A 20,007-nucleotide genomic window follows, 5' to 3' on the forward strand; every position below is an offset into this window, starting at 1 on the left:
GCTGTCCCTGGCCTCATCAGGCTTACAACACTGGATGCTGTATTTGTCCAGTTTTGTCACTCTCAGCAAGTGTACCCTGCTTCACAAAACAGCTCAATGTTCACATGCTGCAGTGGCTTCATCAACTTTTCTTTCTTTGACTTCATCCTAGTCTGTCCAGGACCCCTACTTTCCCTCCTACTTGGTTGGAAGAGGTTGATAGTTCCTATCTGATATGACCATGAACAGGGTTCAGTGGTGAATCTAGAATAAGGGTAGCCCCCAAAATGAATTACTGCCCTTCATGAACCGTAACACTAACCTCTCTCCTAACTAATGATAGATACAGTCTGCCCCATTGTCAGCCAGTGAGCTGTAGTGGAAGAGATCTCTGGAACAGCATTAAGCATTCCTCTTCTGACCTAGGAGCCTGCAGAAGTGTCCCTCCCATGAACTGAAAAGGTTTTCATGTGTCTGGTGGCATGGGGAGGGGGCATAAACCCAGGCAAGCATATTGAGTGAAGCAGCAGCCACTCTGCTTTCAATAGAGACCATCATATCAATGTTTAAATAAGGTGCCTGAGCCTGTCCTGGCTGTTTTAATTGGGCTGTTCTGCAGCACAGGGCCAGGGCGTTTACAGCAGGTACTGCAGTAATATCCAATGCCCTTGTACTGAGACCACAAGAGAACAATTAGCCTTTTGCAGGAGCAGTTCCACAGTGTTTTGTTAGGTAGCTATGTGCGTGACAAAAGCAGGAGTGATTTTAAAGGGGAACTCATGAGCTGATCAAACTGGCTCTGTGCCTGCTACATAGATGGTGGGCTGATGAGATGTTATATCACACATTCAACTGTGACCTTTGGCAGGAAGGAACCTGAAGCAGTCAGAGTGCTCAGTAGAACTGGAATGTCCAGGGAACATGGTTCTTGATAAACAAACAAGCCAAGTGTCTTCTTTGAAAGACACTGTCTTTCTGCTGAACTTAGAGACTTCAGTATAAAGAGGGATTCAGCTCCATACAGTGGGGGAGCTCAGAATGACACAGCAAATCTCTGCCTTGCTTGCCCAGTGAAAGCTGACTGTCCTGCTGAAAAGAAAACTAAGGAGGCCTATAGCCCTGCACAGCTGCGTGGGAACAACTCTGAAGATAACATGTCAGTGAGCTTTTGGCTACCTATAAACCCATCTGCACCTGCAGATGAAAATAAACAAGCCATTTAGTCTATCAGTGAGTACTGAATTTCATGTGAAAAGCATTAAGAGCCTTAAAAGGCAACAAACAATCTTTGTATTTCTTTCATGGGTTCCTTGGAGTTTGCTGTGGCTGATTCTTGCTCTTGCTAACACTCCTGAACTCATTGCTGAATTTCACAACTCAATCAGCTTGGAACCTGGGCTGGAGCACAGGTCAGCCCACAGGCACAGAATAGTGCCAGGCTTTGTAGCCTTCAGGTTGGTTGTCTGAAAAGGTCTCGTGCTTTTTCAAACAATCTCTGCCTACCCCCACTGCTTTCTCAAACAAGAATATTTCAAGATCACATGTCAGGTATCTGCACAGGACTGATCTAACCTCTGCATGTTCTGTGATGCTTCAGTGCATTCTGAGAATGGCCCAAGCCTATTTCAGGAAACTGCAAAGGAAACAAGGAGATAAGGTATTTCTACTGCATGTGCACAAACAGTTCTGGTTGACCATGGCAGCACTTAGCACAAGTTGCCAGGAGGCTTTCCTTGGTTTGTTGCTAATCTGTAAAGTGAGTCTAAGGGGTGAAACATAATAGTTCCAAGAGGAAAGAAGTGGAGTGGGGTTAATTTAGTTTAATTTTAGACAGACTAAAATGAGGTGTGGAGACTTTCTCATTCTCTTGATTGTCAATAGAGAGAGACAAGAACCCCCAAAGCGTAATTCAGCCCACCAGTTGTAGACAGCTATTTTAGGATGAGCTGAGTTTTTTTCTGGAGGTGCCTGTTCTTGGCATTTGACTAGAGAGGATGTCTAATTCACATGAAGGTAATTTTAGGTAGCTAAAGGTTACGCAGGATGATTCCAAGCCTTAGTATCCCTCACATGAGAGGGATAATGGAAGGAACATCATATCACAGGGTGAAGTTAATATTGTAGGAACCACCACAGAATTTGCATGTGCATTTCTGAGGCAGTATGGGGGCTGCTGAGGAAAATGCTGACACAGCTGGAAATGGAGCAGCACTAGCAGACACCACTATGTGATGCTTGCTAATATGTTCCCTGTCATTATGCTTCTGAAAATATACATCTCTGGTGACAGGAGGAATCTGAGGGTAGCAGTTGGGAGAGCAGATAGCTTTATGGTTGGTTTTCTTCTGACTGGTCTAGTAGCACTTCCAGAATATTTTGTGTATCCAAAAATAATGCTTAAGGTATTGGTTTTGGGGTTTTTTGTTTTTTTTTTAGTTTTGAAAGAGGACAAGATTCCCTTTTGCCAAATTTTCTTCCCCTGAGAACCAAGGTCACGGTGAATCTTCTTTAGTCATCAGAGGATGGGGTATGCCCTGTCTGCCCCTAGCAATGGGTCAATTAGTGTGACAGTTGCTAGCATTGATGAGGGTCACTGAGGGGTGACATGAACTGCTTTCTGAGAGGCTGAGCGCAGTTCCTTCAGCATCCCTGACAGTGGTGTCCCTGATGGTAATGTAAGTAGGAAATTATTAGGTCAAGGAATTGAAAACCAAACCCCAATTCAGCATCACTGTTTACCTCATAGGCAGTCATGTTGAGCTTGATGGAGCAGAACATGCAAGGAGTGAAGACTGTAAAGGTCATGTAGGAAGGGCCTGAGCAGCTTCTCAGAGGATTTAATCTAGCCTGTAGCCTTTTCTGCAAGGGGGAGAATGGGCTCAAAGCGTGTCTGTGCATGTGTGGACTTGATAGCACAGATAAGATAGACTTAATTAGCCCAACACTACTTGGAGCTTAGCACTTGGAATGACATATCGCTTGTACTACACATGCACAGCATACAGCTCTCTGCAGTGAAGGTAATGCACTGCCTGGAGAGACCTGGCAGCCCCAGTTGTTAGCTAGTCTTACCTGCTTAGGTACTGTTACCATAGCTTCTTGGTGTAACGCCTACCAGAACAGCATCTGAACATTCTATGTGCCTTTCCTCGGGAAGCAAGGCAGAGATTTCTGCAGATGAGGAATAAAAGTGTACTGAGGGCTAGCTCATCCAAGGACAGGCAGGATGCTTGTGCCAGAGCCTAGATGTCCAGCTGTCTTGAGCATAATTGGAAAATCTGTGTTTCCTATACCATGAAAATTGCAGGGATAAAGCAGATATTAGTCAAGGTTCAGTTCTTCCGTACTCATTGAAAGATTTTGCTCACTCATGGACACTACGGTGTATTCTAGATATGACCTGTGAGCTTGTAGGTGGAGTATGATTAATTAAAAACCCAGTTATTTTCTTGAGTATTTGCTGGGTCTAGAATGCCTTTTGCTGTACACAGCAGTGTTGTTACTGAGTTGTGATACTGTTAAAAGATTATGCTGATTTGGGTAATATAACAGGAAAAAAAAAAAAAAACCAACTGGTAGACATTCTGTGGATGCCCAGAAGTTAGTTAGACTTTTCAGCATAGCAGAATTAGTAGTAGTTTCGTTATATTTTTATATGCAGTATCTGGGCCTGCCATAAGATCTGTTAAATCAACGTTTTTTTCATCAGAAAGAAAAAAGTTTGTTGTTTTTAAAGGAGGTGGGCAGTAGTGAAATACTCTGGGGCAACAAAGGAGTTCAAGAAATGGAATACAGCCTGGAGAAAAAAAAAAACACAGTTTAGGTGGCACAGCAGCAAGGATCTATAGCCCTGGGATTGCTTGGGATTTTTTTCCCTCTTTTGCCTCACTTTAATATTAACAGTTAAACTGAGTATGAATGTGCACTCTATAAATAAAGCTGACAGAAAAAGGAATAGGCTGGGAAACACTAAGGAATAGGCTGGGAAACACTATGAAACTGTGATTCTCACTGACTCTAAATCGTTTAACTTTTAAACACTGGCCATTCATAGAGCTGATGGGGGGGGGGGGGAAGAGACTGAGTGTTTTGAAAAAATATCCAAATTTTAAAGCTGAAATTTTCAGGAAATCATCCTCAATGTTTCAGAAATAGGGTATGTTTTGTTTGGTCCACTGTACACATGCAATGGTTGTTTCATTGCTATGCATAGACTTCATTATGCTGCTAACAGGTGGGTTTTCCTGAATTGTAGCAGTAAGGTCAGGTCAGATAGGGACACATGCTAATTTCTGACTGTATCCAACTGCCAGAATATCTATGGATTCATATTTCAATTAAACTGTGTTGTAAGAAAGATTATGAAAAAGGAGAAGGAGTGTAGAGGAGTTATGTATACATGATATTTTCTTTATGGCGCCCATCAGTGCTGGGCTAATTTTAGGAGGTGGGGTAGAATTCTATTTCTGCATTCATTTAGTTATACAAACATGGAATCCTTGCTGAGGTCAGCAGGAGTTGCATATGCTGGGTGCTTGAGGAGGTGTCTGGCTTGATAACTTAGAACAAGTGCCAGAAGTTTGAAACTCTTGCAGCAGCAGCACTGGAAAATAGGGTTGCTGTCTAAAAGAAAAATCCTTTGGTTCAGAAGAAATTGTTTGAATCACATGAAGGACTAAGATTCTAAACTTGAACTAATTTAATTTTTCCCTAATTATGAGCTATATAAGGGGAAAAATTGTTCAGGATGTTGGCAGAGCTTGCAGTGTTGGCACTTTGCTCACTCAGTGCCACTGGAACTAATGTGAGTGGGAAAAAGTGGTCCCTGTGCTGAATTGCAATAGCTTGTTAGCAGGTGGGTATTCTGCCTTACCAGCAGATCAGGTGGGGAGACTTCCATCAGGGTCTAGCTAGTGCCATTAGTCCTTCGTCCTTGTAAGCACTAAAAGTTCATTGCTTGCCACCCCAAAGTCTAGGAACATAGATTGTAAAGAAGTGAAAAGTTGTTAGTTAAGATGACTTAGAGCATTTTGTTCTTTCTCTAGATGTACAGGGGCTTTCAGATAATGCCACACGTTCAGTACATCTACACAGAAGCCTCTGAGAGTCTTTGTGGAGTCAAGCTGGAGGTCAACAAGTACCAGTATCTGATTACAGGTAAAGGACAGTGTACTTCTTTATATACAAAACCTCTTCTGTTCTAGACATACATCTGCTAAGGGTAGACATGGGCATGGGCAGCTGTGTAGACAGCTCTATGTGCAGCTTCCCAAGTGTTAAGATGTTCAACAGTATGTTAGTGTTCAGTAATCTTTAATGCTGAGAGTCATTTCACTCTCTAGATTTCCCTCTCTTTTCTAAAGTATCTCATATACCCAGTCTTGTCATGACAAATATGCTGTGTGACAGTCCACAGCTGTTGATTTGTACCTGAGCTGGCACGTCTGTCCCATACAACTGGTTGCTACTCAGCTGTGCCAGAAATGGAAGTACCTTTTGGAATGAGCTGCAGAAATGCAGGCTGCTGAGATGGGGAGATGCAAGGAGATAAAGGTGTAGCAGTTGCCAAGTTTTCTTTCTAGTGAAGGTATTAATTCACTTTGCTCTGTTGTTAAGAGGAGCTTGACAGCATTACTCACTTGCATGTTGTTGGTGCTTACAGCTGGCACAACAGTCCTATAACATACAGAAGGTGCTGTAATCTTGCTGGCCAGAGATGCCTGAACCAGTTAATAAAAAGAAAGCAGTTGCTGAGCAGTGACTGAAGCCAAACATATTGAGAGCATTAGCAGTATCAGGAAACGAAAAAAGTGCTTGAGCTGAGAAGTGCTAACTTGTGACCATGTCTCTGTTTTCAAGGCCGTGTGTATGAAGGGAAGGTTTACACTGGCCTGTGCAACTGGTATGAGAAATGGGACCGGCTGACTCTGTCCCAGCGTAAAGGACTGAATCATCGTTATCATCTGGGTTGTGGATGCAAGGTATGTGTGTCTAATTAGGTGGCATTAAGACATTCAAACCCTAGAATTCTGTTTCCCCTGGCTGGTAGTATCAATGATGCTGGTGAACATCCAGGAAGAGAAACGGAGCACAAGAAGTTTTACAGGGAGAAAGTAAAGCTCAGCTGTAGTGCTGAGACCAGAGAAGAAACAATCCAATAAAAGTGCAGAGTCTATGCCTTTTTAATGCCCTGTTGGAGTTAATTGGGGTTGTGGAAGGCTTTCAGAATCCATGCAGAATCATTTGCAGGTGAATGAAATCACGTACCAGAGGCTTGGCAAGATATGTCCAGCTTTTTTCCTGTGCAAACATTTTGAGCGCTTAAAACCTACAGCCTGGCACTGGAACTAAGACTTTTGCTCATGGCCCCAGGCCTGCAAAAACATAAGACACAAGCTCAACTTTTCTACACCTAAAAAGCCCTTTTGACTCTAGAATTACCTGTGTATGTGAAGCTAAGCACACACTTATGTGCTAGCTGAGCTGAGGCTGAATTTTGGGTTAGAAAGTAAGGTTTGTGGGTGTGGAATTTTGAGTCCCTTGACTCTGGTAAAAAGGCATTTTATGATGTTTTTCCATGTACCTTTACCTGATTGCTTCTTACAATTGCAGATTAGGCCCTGCTACTATTTGCCCTGCTTTGCAACCTCCAAGAATGAGTGCATTTGGACAGACATGCTCTCCAACTTCGGCCACTCGGGATACCAAGCGAAGCACTATGCCTGCATCCAGAGGGTGGAAGGTTACTGCAGCTGGTACAGAGGATGGGCGCCTCCAGATAAAACGATAATCAATGCCACAGATCCCTGAGCACGCTATCCCTTCCTTATCTCCCCTCTCCCTTACTTGTGGCTGATCTTCCTTTGGACACTAACTCTTACCAGATCATGATGATGACAATGAAATTAGTGCCTGTTTTCATGCAAATTTTAGCACTTCGAACACTTAAAAAAAAAAAAAGGAAAAAAAAAGAAAAGAAAAAATGTCTGTGCTACCTTACTGAATTTGTAGTCACCTTTTCCATTTTTTTGATACCACTCATTTTGATCAGATGACATTTGGGAGCTTACTTTTGCACACCAGAGGGAAAACGGGAGGGAAAAATAAAAGGCAAAAAAGAAAAAAAAAAAAAAGGCAAAAAGCTGGAGCTCTTGCTCTCTTACACGTATCATTAGCTGTAGCAATATAATCTCTATTTTTTTAGGAAAACAAAAATCTAAAAACTATGCCAGTTAGGCACTATATTCTTCTATGCGCTGGCTTCCCATCACCCCTCCTCATGTGCTAAGTGCTGAAAATACGTAGACAAATCTATTTGAAGGAAAACAGGATTCATTAATCAGATTGGCAAATGAAGCAAACTGAAAAGAAACCCAACCTAAACTGTGGAAAAAATGACATCCAGAAAAATCCTCCTCTATGGGAGAGATTGGCAATGTGATTGACTCCAGCAGTGGGAGAATTCACCTGGTGTCTGACTGCATCATCTGGTAAAAGCATTGTGGACTGATTGTCCTAGCTCATTCAGTCACAGTGTGGATGCAACAGCACATTTAAAGTTCTGGCTTTCTCCAGAACAAAAGAAAGAGTATTTTGTATTTTTGTTGCTGTTTAAAAAACAAAAGCCCCATCCCTATTTTCAGGGAGGTAAATCTGCCTACAGCAGAACAGATGAAGTGCTGTGCCATCCTGTTTTGAGCAGCATTGGCCCCTGAATTTTTTGCAGCTTAGCGTCTACAGCAAAACCAGCTTGTGAACACCTTCAACCAAACAGATGCAAAATGCCAACTGTAAATCAATCACATAAAAGAGGGAAAGGGGAGACTTGCTAGAGCTCTTACTATTAAAAACAAAAGAAGTCTATTGCCAAAATAGTGTTTTGCTGAACTAAGATGTATATACACATAATGACATAAGCTATTTTTGACAGGACATGGAATTTTTTTGGCGTTGTAAACAAAAAAATGGTTTGATTGTGTTTTAAAGACAGAAATATTGACATTCCGAGTCAGTGAGTTGTTTTTAAGATAATTGAAGCTCCAGTGTATCTGCAGTAGTGGCTACAGTCATTGTTTCCTCTGTACCTCCCTGCGCCACAGTTCCTCCCCTGCAGCTACACTAGCTGCATCTGTTTATATAGTGAAAGGAAGTGGGGGGAGGCACTACGCAAGGAAAAGTGGTCTCCTAATAAGTGCTGGCTGGGATCATAAAATCTCAGCTGCCCAGAGGATTCCTTCTGTGTCAAGTGCCGTGTTTCCCTCTAGGCACTGTTAAGCATAGCTCTCTGCATGTGCTCATACCATGTCCTGCAGTGATGTGGGAGGAGGAGCCTTACTGTCTTGTGCTTTGCTGTTGACTGGAGAATTTTTTTCGTTCTATTTTGTTTTTTATTAAGAAAACTATAATATAATTTTTCTTATCAAATAAAAGTATTTTAAGTTTTAATGATGGTGAAGAAGAAGGGGTGCTGACGAAATGGGTGACTTGAGTTTTGGATGGGGAGGGCTTGGGCAGGGAGAAGATTATGCTTAACTTCATTTTTGTATTATTATGATTATTTATCTTAAGTTTCCATATATCTTCAGTTCATTCCACTTAGAAAGCAGAGCTGCCACCAGCAGGAAAAAGTGTTGCAGTGATTCCAGCTCAAGGCAATACAACATTTTAGAGTCAGTGACCTCAATTACTGGGGAGTTGTTTGGGACCTCTTTGCCAAATGGAAAAGAAGGGGTGTCTGAGATGGGCCCTGATGCAGTTTAATGTTCCTACATCCTCTGAAATGCCCCATTTACTAGATGATTGTTGCAGGAAAAAGCATGTAGCTTCATGTTTGACATGAACTTTAAGGGGCATTTTCAAAGAGTTGGTGTAAGAGGTGCCTAGATCTGCTGTGTGTTTTTTGTTTCAAGCTGCTTAGTGGCAACACAGCACCATAGACATTGAAAGTGTTGGATTTTCCTGTGCTTCAGGCTTGGAACACTTTTCAGAAGTCCTCTTCCCAGTGACTACTCCTAAATTGCATAGGATCATGTTGTGGGTCAGAATGTCGCCTCTTTTGGCAGAGTACAAGCCTGGGCTTTGGTCATAATGGGACAATCTCTGTTCAAGCTGTGCACAGCTGACAAAATCTCTGAGAGTCACTGAGGATGGAGTGGAGTCACCCTCACTGTTTGCATCGTGTGGAGTCAGCATCGCCAGAGATGGCCATCCTCAGGCTCAAGATGACATTGCAAAGCTGACGTCTCTTTGAGCTGCAGCCACCTTTCATGGCTTTGGAAGGCTAAATGAAAATGCCCCTCGGTGCAGTGAAGTGTTGATTTGAATTTTCATTATACTGCAGCTCTGCATATTTTACCTATCACTGATCCATTTAGCTAAGCTGAGACATCACAGTATTGCACTCAAATTATTGTGAGAATATTTGCATTCTAGTACTAAGAGGACATGTGTCCCTAAGTAGGATATAATATAGCTATGTGCTTTGTAAACAACAAACCAGCAGATGCATTACCAGAAAATGAAGTGTATTCCCATTTTATATTGCAGATGGTGAAATATTTCTGAGATGCAGACAGCTTGAACAGCAGGGGTAGGGATTTGGTAGCAAATCTTTCCCCTTGCTGTGTAAAGAAACAGTTGCTAAGGCTTTTAAAAATGTGGAGCCAAAAGGAGGGGGTAGAATCCAGTAAAAATACATTTCTTTTGGGAGGCTTCTTGATTTTGTTTCTGTGCACGCTATCAGGGACATCGGTTTCTTGGGCTAAGCTTTAGATTGTGCTTCTGTTAAGAATCTGAATGAAGGCTCCCTTGAAATGGGATGGGGCCTTTAAATGGATTGAAGAGGCTCTAAATCAGACTGAAAGACTTCTTCCTTTCTATCTGCTCTCCTTTTTTCTGTCTTGCTAAGTCACTTCTGCCTGCCAATGGACAAAACTCTGTCCCTCCTTACAGTGGACCATGCGATATGCGGGAACACGAGGCATGGTGATGTGAGGAGGCAGGTGTGAAGTTCTCCCCAGACTGTTAGGCTGTGGGGCATACAATGCTTTGCAGCAGCACAGGTATCTTCCTGTCACCTCTGACATGCTCCTCACTTCGCCCCGTAGCCTAAGGTCAGACTCAGTGGCACAGCTCATGTGAGCATGACCTTTGGACACATACAGAATTAGGGCTTCCCCCCTCCATGCTTTAGATATACCAACATTATTAAAAGTACTTTTTAAAATGCATAGCTCATTTCTAGACTGTTGCTGATGGCTTTCTGATTTACAGATATTTCCTTTGGAGTGTTTTTCCCTTTAGAATTATAAAAAAACTATGAAAAAATATATTGACTGTTTGGGAAAGATGGGATTTGATTTGCCTTTTCCGAAATGGAGGGGGTAGGGGGCAAAGGGAGACTTGTGTGTGGAGTACCTTGAATACAGTTCTCCTGTGCGAGGCTTCTGCCTCCCCTGCATAGGACAGAATTGCCGTTTAGGTCTAACTTTCCCATGTTTTGAAGAGTTATATGGCCCTTCAGGCAGGACTATTCTAAAACCTAAATCTATGTGGCTGTATCCCATTCATACTTGGCTGAAGTGAAATGCTACCTCACATTGAAGGGCAGCATACTGTTGTGTTTTTTACAGTAAAGACTGTTTGAAGTAAAGGGCTCCATGGGAACAAGTTTCTATTCTTTCAGATGTCTCTGAAAGTGTATCTCACTTGCTATGTATTTTATAGCTTAGAAGGGCAGAACAAAATTTAGTGAACTGCAAAACTCTTGTCTTTTTTAGAATAAGTGGCTTTTGGGGCTACCAGTCTTGAGAACAATCTTTGCAATCCACTAAACATTTGCTGCTGCTTTGCCTGTACTGGCTTTTCCTTCTCTCTGTCACTGTCCTTCCTTCATAGAGCTGCTCTGCTGTTCCTGATAGTCATGGAAACTTGGGGAGGGAACCAAACCCGTGTGAAAAATCTTGTCCAGAAGGAATGTATTTGTTGCTAAATTTTCTAGCACTGTTTACAGTTTTCCTCCATGTTATTTATAAATTTTATATTCAGTGAATGTATATTGTCTTTTAAGGTAATGTTGCATAATGTTCACTTTTTATAGTGTCCTTTTATTCTAAACAGTAAAGTGGTTTTATTTCTATCACAGACATTCTGTCTCTGCTTCACTTCTGTTAGTTTCTGTCCACTTCAAGTGTACACAAACAGATTTGTAAGTGGATTTATTAATTTCCTTCCCTTTTGTGATACCGTTTTATTGGACCCAGAGCAGATACTCCACCTCTGGCAACTCTTGCACTTTGGTAAAGATCCTTCCAGCAGTCCTTCCCTCTTTTTAGGAGCTTGATTTAAGAATTGTTATTGGGGTCATAAGCTCAGGAGAGGTGAAATACCCCGTTTGAAGTTAATGTATCCCACTTGTTAACTGACCATAGGGGGTCACTACAGAGCAAGGCAGTCATTATGGCTGTCATGTAGCACCAGTAGGCCCTCGGAAGAACAGTTGCCAGATTGCTGTTAATTCCAGTAGACAGATCACTGGGGGGAAGGTTAAATGGTGTGTGCCCGTGGCAAAGGAAAGAAAGATTCATCTTTCAGATCTTCTCTGCTGTGGAATGTCAAAGTCTTGTGTGCGCTTTTTAGGCTTGCTGTTTTAAGGCTGGTTAAAAATGCGCTGTTGTCTCGAGTTGGAAGCTTCAGAAAAAGTGTTTTCAACTAAATTAAAATGCTTACAGAAAGGTCCCTACTCTTAGAAATTTCCTTTATCTCACTTTTACTATAGGAAAGTCTCTACATGGATGAAAGAATGAAACAGATTTTTGATATGTTCTATGTTTAATCTAAAGGTTTTAAGAGTAAGATTTGGAATGTTTTGGACATAGAAGGATGAGGATGTCTTACGTGAGACCTCCATTGCTTAAAGTTTATCACGTTGCAAAGAGGTAAAACCATAACACTAGTTATAAACACTTCCAGGGGGTCAGCCATCAAAGGACCACAGCGTATTTTATGAGTGCTAACTGGTACAGCTTGAAAATGCCTCCAGGAAAGGGAAGAAAAAGAATGGGAAAGAGGGATCATTATATTCCTATTTGACACATGGAGAAGTTGATGCGCAGCAGCAAGCAACTTTCAGAGGTGCTTGGTGGAGGATGACTGCAGCGGAGTTTACTTGGTGTAAGCATTTGCCCCCTCAGCCTCTCACAGCCCGAGATGCTGTGAAGGTGCCCCCAGATAAGATCTAGAGAAGTTGTGTAGATTCATTCTATGAGGTAAACACCCCCAACCTGGAAAAGGCTGGCCTGAATTTGCTGAAGTGGAGTGTTGCTTGTGTAAATGTTTGGAAAGTGATTGGTTTAAACAAGATTACTCAAACATGCTTGTCCACTATAATGTTTGCATTCATATGACATTATCTACAGTTTCAAAACATTCCTGTATTCTTTTGGAAGTAAGCAATAGCATCTGCAGGTATTTGATCAGTTATAAAGATAATAAATATATGGAGTTAAGATCAATACTCTGATAAACCAAACTACTAGGCTGGTAACAAATGTGTTTACATGCCAAGGAATCAAGAACAGTATTCCCAGACAAGAAAATTATGCTAGAAGTGCTGGGTAATATATTTGCAACAAAAACCTTAATCAACTCTTTCAAAATTACCATTCCCAAAGTAATGGTCACAAAAATCATAAGTGTCCTGAAGCATCGCATGCCACAAACCCCTCTTCATAAATCAGCAGGAATTATATACAACAGGATTTATCAACTATTTTGTCTTAAATGTTTGCAACAAACTGTCACGTAGTGTTGAAGGACCATCCATATCTTGAGTAACACAGCTCATACCACTGTGTTTCTTGCAGTGTATGTACATGACTGCACTTACCTTTGTGATGTGCCTGTGAAATACGGAAGCGCTGCTGTCCACACAGCATTGGTAGAGAACAGAGTATTGGAGCAGGGAGATGGACTGTTACTTCAAGGTATTCAGGTACATAGGGAGCACCAGTGGGATTTTTCCCAAGTTGGGAGTGAAAATTCATGAAGGATTAGTCATCCTTTTAACCCAGGGAAAACAAGAGGCAGGAACAGTTTTAAACAAAGCCACTTGCTTTGCCATGTTGCCCAGGACTAAAGGCACCTAGGCAGGTATCTTTGCAGGGGTTTGGTACAGTGCCCAGCAGGCACACAGGACACTAAGTGTTTAGATGTTGACAGGAAGAATAGACCCCAGAGCCACTGTGCAAAGGACTATTACAAGCTGAAACAAACTGTTTTTTAAGAGCTCCCCTTTACTTTGAGACCCTAGTCAGGCTGATAAATGTTTCATGGATGGCAATCATGTGACAGATAGACCAAGCAAACTGACATTGTGAAAGAAACACCTCATATGGCCCATGTCCCGAATCGTCAACATATTTTAAACAATCCCAGGAGGGGAAAAAGTCCACTTTATCGGAATGATTTCTTTCTCTAAGGGATGAGCTTTTGTTGACTAGATTTTACGAGCAATTTTTGCTTTGGTTTCAAGCCTGTTCTCATTTTTCACTTTTTCAGGGTTCATACATGACCTGGGGAGGGCTGGGCAAGAAAGGAAAGAGGTTCCACAGCAGTGACTTTTGCATATTGCTTTTTAGCTAGTAACTCCCTGTAAGTAAAATTGAGACTCTTCCCAGCATTCCCACTGCCACCTCTCATGCCCAGCTTGTATTTGTTGCTTCTCCCCCATCTATGGTGGCATCAGAAGAAAGCAAAGGTACTCACCATCTGCTTATGGCTTGGGAAGAATGTTTGGTCCACAAGGGGAAACTTCTCAGGACCCAGCGAGTTGAAGATTTTGATGAGCTGGGAGAACTTGGGGTGAGGGAGGAGGAACAAAAAACAGACACAGTGGGTGTCAGTGACTTACTGTGTAATAAGTAAGTGCTTGCAAAATGTTCTGATACTGGTGGGGGAGTTGCGAGTGAGTGAAATATGTTGTTGTGCCTTTCCCACCTTGCTTTCTTGGCCTGAGAAAATATAAAGTTGCTGTATTTACCCAGGGCTAAGCCAGCCTGTGTACACAAACCTTGGACTGAGAGAGCAAAGAAGGGGTTCAAGAGCCAGAAAGGATCAGAATGGATTTAATTACAGATCTGGTATGAACAAGCTGTGCTTTCCAGTTGTGGCTGGGGAGAGAGTGGGGGGCCCTTGGTAGAGGAAAGGGCTCAGAGGAGTGACCAGGCAGGAAATCAGTGCCACCACTCATGAGCACAGGCAAAATAAATCAAAGCTCTTCTCTGGATCTCTGCCCCACAACCAAATCAAAGCAAGGCACATTTCTTCATTGTGCTGAAGGGAAGGAGAATTGCTAAGGCACAGAGATGTCTAGAGGGAATTGACAGTGCTACCTGGATTGGCTATTAAACCAAGGAAGTGTGAGTCCACTGTCAATCATAATTGGCATTTATTATGAACCGAGGGTCTCTCAACAGCTCCCAGTGCATGGCAGGAGAAAGACGTCATCATCTGCTAGCCCTGTCCCAGTGAGGTCTGAGGGAGGTACCAGTCTGTGAGGGTGATATCTAGAGAAAGCAGTATGTAACATTGAGGGGGAAAGAAACCGTGCTGGTATTTCATGTAAAAGGTGCCGTTGTCCCCACCTGTCAGCTTGAACTTCACTATTATCATTACTATTATAAACTATTTATCATTCAGGGTTGTTCCCAGCCAGACACAAAACTCCCCTTGGCAGGACTGAGTTTTGATTCCAGGTTCCAAAACTCCATCAGAAGTGCCTCACAACAAATTCTTGCTCAACATCAGCCATCTGTGAAGTGAGCAGACTATTCTGTACATTTTATTCAGCCTCCCTGTTCAATCTATCATTGATCAGCTGGAGGAAACCCCAGAGCTCTATGAAAAGAACTTAACAACCATGACATAAAATGTTGCTGAAGCAGGGTTGATTTACCAAAGAGAATAAGAGGTAATATATCCCAGAAACCTTTTGGATCACAAAAGCAACTTAGATTCTTTACAGTCACACATCTAACCATCCTACTTTCTCTCTGAAGAGGTACAGCCCCATTACCTTGGACAATGCTGAACTGGCAGTGCTGCTGGTGAAGTGGTTAGACTGTCAGCCTTGCAGAAGGGGGAATCATAGAATAGTTAGGATTGGAAAGGACCTTAAGATCATCTAGTTCCAACACCCTAACGCTGAATGAAGTAGCTTGATTATTTTCATCGATATTAAGAAAATAAAATGATTGAGGATTGCTCCATGAATAAGGATTTTGGTTCCTGCTTGCGCTGGTAGATGTGACTATTCCCCACCGATGTCCTATTTGCAAAGTAACTCACAAACTGAATTTAGTTTCAAAGACACCCCAGAATTTGATAAAATCAAGTTAAATTAATAAAAGTCTCCAGTCTGGGCTAAGAGTCACTGTTGCACAAGTTCCTTCAAGTTTCTCATCAAAGGGATGCATTTGTCTTGAAGGAAATCTTTGTGTCACCTGAGGGAGGTAACACAATTTAAGGGAAGGAGAGAAGGGAAAAAGGGAAAGGCAAGAAAGCCTTTTTTTCCTCCCAATAGCATCAGCTGCCTCATCTTACATATTCTGAGCACTTCTGAGCAATGGCTGAAGCCAGTATATGTACCCGCAAGGTTACATTGCAGATAAAGAGGGAGTTATGAAAACATTTTCTGCTGAGTTGCTACCTTAAGGGTTCCTGTCATGGTCAGTGGGCCAGTTAAGCAAAAGCATTTCTATGTAAGAAGTTGAAACTTCACTTGGTGGTGGCGAAGAAATACCCTTTTGTGAGTTAAAGGGTGGTATGGGTGTGAAAGCCAAAATGCACCCAGTGTGCAAAAGCTGAGGCTGAAAGGTGTGTGCCAGAGCTGAAGGGGCAGCTGCCAGCAGATCTGCAAACAAATGTGAAGAATTCCTTCCCTAATCTCATAGGTTAAAATGTGGCATTTAAAAAACCCCAGAAAACATCAAGAGGTGGCATATCCCATCACTGACACCCCTCCCACCCTGCATCAGCAGATAAGAGAAAAACTCCCCATGTAGAATGATTATTGTTGGCAAAGAGGGTATTGATGTTGGGGAGGGAGGACAGCTTGCTCCTCTTAACTACTTGCACTAGATCTGCACATCCTAGAGAAGAAAAATAAAGGCCTGTTTTGACTAGGAAACTGAGCAAACAGGGCTTAAAAATTAAACAGAATGAGGCAGAGACAGGGAGAGGAGGAAAAACACCCTGGCTGTGAGCAGCACATACCCCTTGGTGCCCGTGAACGCAGCACTGGTGAACCATGGACATACATTTATCCTAGGAAAACAGCTCCGACAAAATAACTGGAACAACTGTGCAGCTGACAGAGAGTGTTCGGACTTGTTCCTTGGGGTTCCTTTTGAAGCATACAGCTCTCGGCTATTGCTGAAATAGCAAGTTTCATAGGGACAGATGAGAGGCTCAGCCATCTGGAAGGCTCCTCCATCGGCCAAGCATGTGAAAAGGTCTGACCTTGGTATTGACCCTCATGGGAAAATTCCCTCCTTTTTGCTATCTTTTTTTCTGCCAGTTGTTAGGGACAGGATTTTGGCAAAAAGATACCCCTGTTACATGGTGCAGCAGCCTCTTAGATACCTGATAGCAGGGCTCAAGTAGCACCTCCCAGTGCATTTTAGGTGGATCGGAATGTTACTATCAGCAGTTCAACGAGATGTAACTGCCCCTTCCACATTTTGGTATCAGTTCTTACTTGCTGAGGTTCCACTTATTTTAGTGAGATTGTGGCCAAACTGCAGAGCAAGACATGGGGCAAGGCAATGTGGAACAGTCTGGTCTTAAGTACCCAGAAGAGGGTCCAACAGCCTTGCCTGGCTGGTTGGACACCAGGGTTACTTATGGGGAGTCTTTATAGAGAAATAAAAAGGTCCATTTGGAGGATCTACTTTCTCTTGTGAGACCCCACCTGAGTACCATGTGCAGTTCTGGTGTCGTTAACATAAGAAGGACATGGAGCTGCTGGAGCAAATCCAGAGGAGGCCACGAGGATGATCAGGGGACTGGAGCACCTCCCATATGAAGATAGAGTGAGAAAGTTGGGGCTATTGAGCCTGGAGAAGAGAAGGCTGTGTGGAGACCTCATAGCAGCCTTCTAGTATCTGAAGGGGACCTATAGGGATGCTGGAGAGGGACTCTTCATCAGGGACTGTAGTGATAGGACAAGGGATAACAGGTTCAAACTTAAACAGGGGAAGTTTAGGTTAGATGTAAGGAAGAAGTTCCTTACTGTAAGGGTGGTGAGGCACTGGAATGGATTGCCCAAAGAAGTGGTAAATTCTCCATCCCTGGTGGTGCTCAAGGCCACGTGGGACAGAGCCTTTGACATGGTTTAGTGTGAGGTGTCCCTGCCCATGGCAGGGGGGTTGGAACTGGATGATCTTAAGGTCCTTTCCAACCCTAACGATTCTATGATTCTTTGTTCTCAAGGCCTTCAGGTATCTTATATCCCTTGACAGTCAATAAGTTTGGCTGGGAATCTCTTGGACTCTGTCAAGACTTCATGTTTCCTGCAGTTTTACAGATGCAAAACTTGCCTGGCAACTACGAATATTAACTGCATACAATATGAGTACTACTTTGAGCACTTTTGGTGTCACAACTTTTCTAACACAGAAATTACAATTACTGGTTGAGGCGTTGTCTTTAGTGTGCTTGTAACATTCTTTCACAATAATTCTTAAATCATCTTAAAAGTTAGATGTTTCTGTGTGTGTGAGACCCCCTGAATACTCTTTTTTTTTTTTCAGAAATGCCTATTGCAAACTGCGCCCGCATTTAACGCAAACTTTAACCTTTGAAGAAATTTGTGTATTTTAGTACTGGAAACCTGGCAAATGTCATTAAGAAATGGGGCTGCATGTTTGAGTAAACTCAAACCACAAACTCAGCTGATTGTAATTAGAGTTGCTGAAAAAAAACATTGTTGCAAATTGCCAAGGAAAAACAGTCTCACTTCCATCCACCCTCCAGAAAATCATAAACATTTCTATGAAATGGAACCATTTTTGGAAAGAATAAAAAGGGAGAGTGAAAAGCACATTTCCCAGGGGTATTTAGTTTCATTTCTTCATGTATCTCAACTGTTTTCTAGGTCCAGAAAGTTTCCAGTAATCTGTGGTAAGCAGATCCCTTATTTGAGATGCCTGTTTTGCAATCAGAGTGGAATATGCACCGGGGTACTCTGTCCCTATCTCTAAATGAGGTAGATACCGCAAAATCAGCTTTCTCATTCTGCTGCCTCTGAAGCTTTCTGCCCTCAAATGCTCCATCACATTTTCTACCTGAGCTTCAGCCTCGTAAAATGTCCAGGGTGCCGAATACCAGCTCAGGTCCCATCTGAGCTCTTAGATTACCCTGTGCGCTACAGTCGTGTTTGGGGGTTAAGTGTGTGCAAGGGCAGTAGGGAAAGGAGGCATTTTGCAAACGTATTTTAAGTGTTTACAAGTGGTTTCCCTGACTTGTCTAGGAAGGCTGTCTGTGCCAGCTGTATTCCCCATGAGGAAAGCATGGCACAACTGCACCCAGAATAGCTACAGCCAAGTTACTGGCAGAGCCAATTTCTCCCACACTGCCTTGCCAGCCCTACTTTTTCTTCTCTTTTCTTTCTTTTTTTTTAACCCAATGTGCTGAGTTTGTTTGTTTTCTTTTATTTTAGGCTCCTAAAAATAGGCCTGTCACATCTTGAGTCCCTTGTACACCATCAGAAACATAATTACAAGGCGTGAGTTGAAAAATGCCAACTAAATCCTGACTGACTCAACCCCAAAATCAGATAGGATAAACCACAGGGCTGTCTTCCTCAGCAAAAGACGGTGTAAAGGCGGAAGCTCTTTGTCTGGTCACCAGGGTCATAGAATCATAGTATCAACTCAGTTGGAAAAGACCTTTAAGATCACCAAGTCCAACTGTTCCCTCAGGACTGTCAAGGCCACCACTAACCCATGTCACTGAGGGACTCATCTACACGGTTTGTGAACACTTCCAGGGATGGTGATTCCACCACTGCCCAGGGCAGCCTGTTCCAATGCCTGAGCACCCTCTTGGTGAAGAAATTGTTCCTAATGTCCAATCTAAACCTCCCCTGGCACAACTTGAGGCCATTTCCTCTTGTCCTGTCACTTGTTACCTGGGAGAAGAGACCAACCCCACCTCACTCCATCCTCCTTTCAGGTAGCTGCAGAGAGAGATAAGGTCCCTGGGAGCTTTCTCTTCTCCACACTAAACACCCCCAGTTCCCTCATCTGTTCCTCATCACACTTGTGCTCCAGACCCTTCACCAGCTCCATTGCCCTTCTCTGGACACACTGCAGTGCCTGGAGCACCTCCTTCCCTCCATCTTCACCAACCTTAGGGGCTGCAGAGCTGTTTCACGTATTTTAATTTCTCCTTTCTGGCTGTTCCATAGCAGTTTTGCTCCCTTTTTAAATACTTTATCCCAAGGTGCTACCACCATTGCTAATGGGCTCAGCCAGCATTGAGACAGTTGGCATTGGCTCCATCTGACATGAGGGAAGCTTCTAGCAGCTTCTCATAGAAGACACCCTGGCAGGCCCCTGGCTACCAAAACCTTGCCACACAAACCCAGTACGACACTCTTTCCGCTTTCCTTCTGCCTCTTTCCCATACCTCTGTCATTCTAAATTCCTTTATTTTTTCCTAGACCTAGTGGCTGAAGAAATCATTTCTACATTTCTTGCCTTTCTTTTAGTATAATTTCCTCAGAACAAAGCAATAGCCAGGAAAAGTAGGAAGAGAAGACAAGTGCAGTTTTTACTTTTGCAAAGAATGGATAATCTTAGGCTGGGGCACCTGGTTACCACAAGTGTGCATCTGATAAAGGATGCTAGAAATAGCATGATTCAGATACCTTGTAAAAAAGCAAATGTTTGTTTTAAGGTATTTTTATTGTGTTTTGGTCAGGACAGAGACATGCTGCTATTGAGCTGATATTATCAATCTATTACT

The 20,007-nt window shown here is 42.7% G+C and overlaps 2 protein-coding genes across 4 annotated transcripts in view; one reads left to right on the forward strand and one right to left on the reverse strand.

Annotated features, from left to right (window-relative positions):
* The window catches only part of TIMP3 (TIMP metallopeptidase inhibitor 3), a 38,373-nt gene extending 27,250 nt beyond the window's left edge, over positions 1–11,123 (forward strand). Inside the window, exons 3-5 of the mRNA XM_057420477.1 lie at positions 5,025–5,136; positions 5,839–5,960; positions 6,592–11,123. Of these exons, the coding sequence (XP_057276460.1) occupies positions 5,025–5,136; positions 5,839–5,960; positions 6,592–6,789 (432 nt within the window). The 3' untranslated portion in view covers positions 6,790–11,123. The remainder of the gene's footprint in view (positions 1–5,024; positions 5,137–5,838; positions 5,961–6,591) is intronic.
* Positions 1–20,007, reverse strand: part of SYN3 (synapsin III) — a 199,204-nt gene that overhangs the window by 119,538 nt on the left and 59,659 nt on the right. For all 3 annotated transcript variants that reach the window (XR_008973631.1, XM_057420473.1, XM_057420474.1), the window contains exon 6: positions 13,744–13,833. Coding sequence is in view for 2 of the 3 variants with exons in the window: in XM_057420473.1 (XP_057276456.1) it covers positions 13,744–13,833 (90 nt within the window). In the remaining variant the exon portion in view is untranslated. The remainder of the gene's footprint in view (positions 1–13,743; positions 13,834–20,007) is intronic.

The sequence above is a fragment of the Pezoporus wallicus genome, unplaced genomic scaffold, assembly GCF_028554395.1.
Source record: "Pezoporus wallicus isolate ANWC-B61680 ecotype Strahan unplaced genomic scaffold, APGP_CSIRO_Pwel_v1 contig_2871, whole genome shotgun sequence".
Taxonomy (NCBI): Eukaryota; Metazoa; Chordata; class Aves; order Psittaciformes; family Psittacidae; genus Pezoporus; species Pezoporus wallicus.